Source organism: Chrysochloris asiatica, unplaced genomic scaffold, assembly GCF_000296735.1.
Source record: "Chrysochloris asiatica unplaced genomic scaffold, ChrAsi1.0 scaffold00339, whole genome shotgun sequence".
Classification (NCBI taxonomy): Eukaryota; Metazoa; Chordata; class Mammalia; order Afrosoricida; family Chrysochloridae; genus Chrysochloris; species Chrysochloris asiatica.
In genome coordinates, this window is record NW_006408857.1 from 513,387 (window position 1) to 517,062 (window position 3,676).

The 3,676-nt window shown below is 38.2% G+C and overlaps 1 protein-coding gene across 1 annotated transcript; it reads right to left on the minus strand.

Annotated features, from left to right (window-relative positions):
- Positions 1–473: 473 nt before the first annotated feature.
- Positions 474–1,418, minus strand: LOC102814406 (olfactory receptor 1009-like). Its single transcript, XM_006875779.1, has one exon. It carries the CDS (start codon positions 1,416–1,418, stop codon positions 474–476), a length of 945 nt encoding a protein of 314 aa, XP_006875841.1.
- Between the last annotated feature and the right edge of the window lie 2,258 nt (positions 1,419–3,676).

A 3,676-nucleotide genomic window follows, 5' to 3' on the forward strand; every position in this document is an offset into this window, starting at 1 on the left:
TAAAATTAAAGCATAGAAAAGTCTATGGGGTAGTTCTACTCGAAACCAACTAGACGGCACCCAGCAACAACAACATAGGGACACTGGACTCTCTCTCTGAGTGGTGTAGCTGGTCATTAGCTGACTGAAAGGTTAGAACTTCTTCAAGTCCATGCAGATACCTCTGAGGAAAATTCTGGTGATCTACTATAAAAAAACAGCTGTTGAAAACCTTATGGAGACAGTTCTATTCTGACACACATAGTGTCACCATGAGCCAGAGTCAACTCGATAGCAACTGACATAGGATTATTATGAAATGCAGCCTTTTTAAAAATAAAATGAAGCAGTTGGTGCTAAAATAAAAATCATAAGTAGGGAAGAATGCCATCTGCAATACTAGGAATATTTCTGTAATTTCTGACCATGATCAGATAGTCTAACCATGATCTGAATGCTTTTCCTTTTATCTATTTTCTCTTCTATATGGTCATTTAACTTTTGATGCAAAAATTCCTCCTGGCGATTGTCCTGCGCATAGCATCTTTCACTTCTTTATTTCTTAAGCTGTAGATGAGAGGGTTTAGCATGGGAATCACAGCTGTGTAGAACACTGACACCATTTTATTGAGGTCCAGAGAAAAAATTGCACCGGGTCGCACATAGATAAAGAAGAGAGTGCCATACAAGATAGAAACAGCTGTTAGGTGTGAAGAGCAGGTGGAAAAGGCTTTGCGCCTCCCATCCGTAGAGTGGATCCTCAGGATAGCAAGAAGAATGTAGAAATAGGAGATTATAATGGTCAGGCTGCTGACTACTAGTACAGCTCCAGCCACAATGAAGACTAACAACTTATTGATCCATATATCAGCACATACAAGAGAAAGAATAGGAGACATGTCACAGAAGAAATGATTGATAATGTTGGAGCCACAAAAGGGTAATCGAAAGGCAGCTGTTGTGTGAGTCATGGTGTTTAGGAATCCAACGGCGTAGGGTCCAAGGAGCAATTGCACACAGAGTCTCTGGGACATGACAACGGAATACAATAATGGGTTACAGATGGCCACATAGCGGTCATAGGCCATGGACGCTAACAGAAGGCACTCAATTGCCACAAAGAACCCAAAGAACCACTGTTGCAAGGCGCATCCCAGGAAAGAGATGGCTTTCCTTTCTTTGAAGAAGTCAGTGAGCATCTTGGGGCCGACCACTGATGAAAAACAGATGTCCACAAATGATAGGTGACTGAGGAAAAAGTACATCGGTGTGTGAAGACGGGAATCTATCCGGATTAGAAGAATCATGCCCAAGTTTCCAGTCATAGTAATGAGGTAAAAAAGCAAAAAGAGCAAGAAAAGGAAGACTTGTAACCGAGGGTGGTACTTTAAGCCTATGAAAATGAATTCTGTGATCCTTGTATAATTTTCATCAGCCATTGGCTGCCTTTAGTCTCTATAGTGAAAAAAAAAAAACCCACAAAGAATTGTTAACACATTCAACGTTGATTTCTTCAAATACTATGAAAATACAAAGGAAAAAAGTAAAGATTGAATTTATTTCTGAACATTGATATCAAAGAAGTCTCTGTAAAATGTTAGCAAATCAAATTCTAGCATTCTAACAAGAAAAATGACTTGATAATTTTAAAGAGAAAATAAGGGTATATTTCTCTTTAAATAATTAAGAAATGTAAAGATTTAAATATAAAATCTAAGAAATGATTCATGATTTTAAAAACCTATAAAATTATCCACATAATTTCCAGATTGTTGTTGTTGTTGTTATGTGCCGTGGAGTCGATTCCAACTCATAGCGACTCTGTACAGGGTTTCAGAGGCTGTAAATCTTTATGGGAGCAGAAAGCCTCCTCTTTCTCCCGCGGAACAGCTGGTAGTTTTGAACTGCTGACCTTGTGGTTTGCAGCCTGATTCGTAACCACTACACTACCAGAGCTCCTTAATTTCCAGATTAAAGGGAAGAATATTATCATTATCACAATAGAGTTTAAAAGCAAAGGGATAAAATGCAGTTCTTAAAAATATTTCCAGATTGAACATAAAAGGAAAACTTGAACTCAATAGAAAGAATCTTCCACTAGTGTTCAGAAGAAAGTATGCAGTGCAGGTCCTCTCAGAAGTCACTGTTTTACATCAACTTTTGTGTTAAGACACCCTAATGAGACCCCTCAGAAGCAATATTTTAGATAAACCTTTTCTGTTAAGACACCCTAATGAGACTAAGACAAGTATATTATTGAAAGATCTTGTTTGTAGTCAACCACTGACACATGTTTAAACAGCCATTGTTTGTAATAAAGCTTTGCAGGTATGAACTAGACTGATATCACTGATCTACAGATCTCCATAAAATAGAGTCAATTTAGTCATTATTGTTGTTGCTAAGTGCTGTCGAGTCTGATCTGACTCATAGCAACCCTTTATAGGGTTCCAAGGAGAAGCTGGATTTGAACTTCCAATCTTGTGGTTCAAACTGACATTGTAGTCCAGTGCATTACCCCACAGTCCCTCACTATGACTTGTTGTTTTGTTGTTGTTAAGTGCCCTCAAGTATATTCCATCTTGTTGCTGTTGGTACCGACTCATAGCGACCTTATGCACAACAGAACAAAACACTGCCCAATCCTGGGCCAACCTCACTACTGTTGCCACACTTGAGTCTATCCATGCTGCTACTTGGCCAATCCATCTTGTTGGGGGTGTTCCTCTTTTTCTTTGACCCTCCACCTTACCAAACATAATATCCTTCTTCAGCAACTGGTCCCTCCTGACAATATGTCCAAAGTATGAGAGAAGAAGTTTGGCCATCTTGGCCTCCAAGGTAAAGGTCTTGAGCAGCAGATTTGTCTAATGCAATACATCATTTGATTTCTTGACTGATGCTTCCGTGAGTGTTGATAGTTGATCCAAGAAGAATGAAGTCCTTGACAACTTCAATCTTTTCTCCATTGATAAGGATACTGTTTATTGGTCCAGTGGTGAGGCTTTTTGTTTTCTTTACATTGAGATGCAATCCATACCGAAGGCTGTGCTCTTTGATCTTCATCAGTAAATGATTTAAGTCCTCTTCACTTTCAGCAAACAAGGTTGTATCATCTGCATATCGTAGGTTGTAAAAGAGTCTTCCTCCAATCTTGATGCCACGTTTTTCATCATATAACCCGGCTTCTCGGATTATTTGTCATTTAGTCATCAAGTTTGGCAATAGAACCCTAGTGGCAATACTTTTATACTTACTCTGATATATAAAAAATGAATAATAAATTATAATAGAAAAAAATCAAATCATTATAATAGTCATCAAATTTATCAATAAATGAGGACCTGATAACTAAATGCCACCACTCATCCGATCATGACAGGCTATGGACAACATTGCTAAACCTGAGTATTCCTAAACACTTCATTATGCTCATGAGGAATCTGTGCTTGAACCAAGAGGCAGTAGTTCGAACAGAACATGGGAACACTGAATGGTTTAAAATTAAGAAAGGTGTTTGACAGGGTTGTATTCTTTTATCATACTTATTCAACCTGTATGCTGAGAAAATAATCCTGGAAGCTGGATTATATGAAGAAAACATGGCATCAGGATTGGAGGAAGACTCATTAACAACCTGAGATATGCAGATGCTACAACCTTGCTTTCTGAAAGTGAAGAGGACTTAAAATATTTA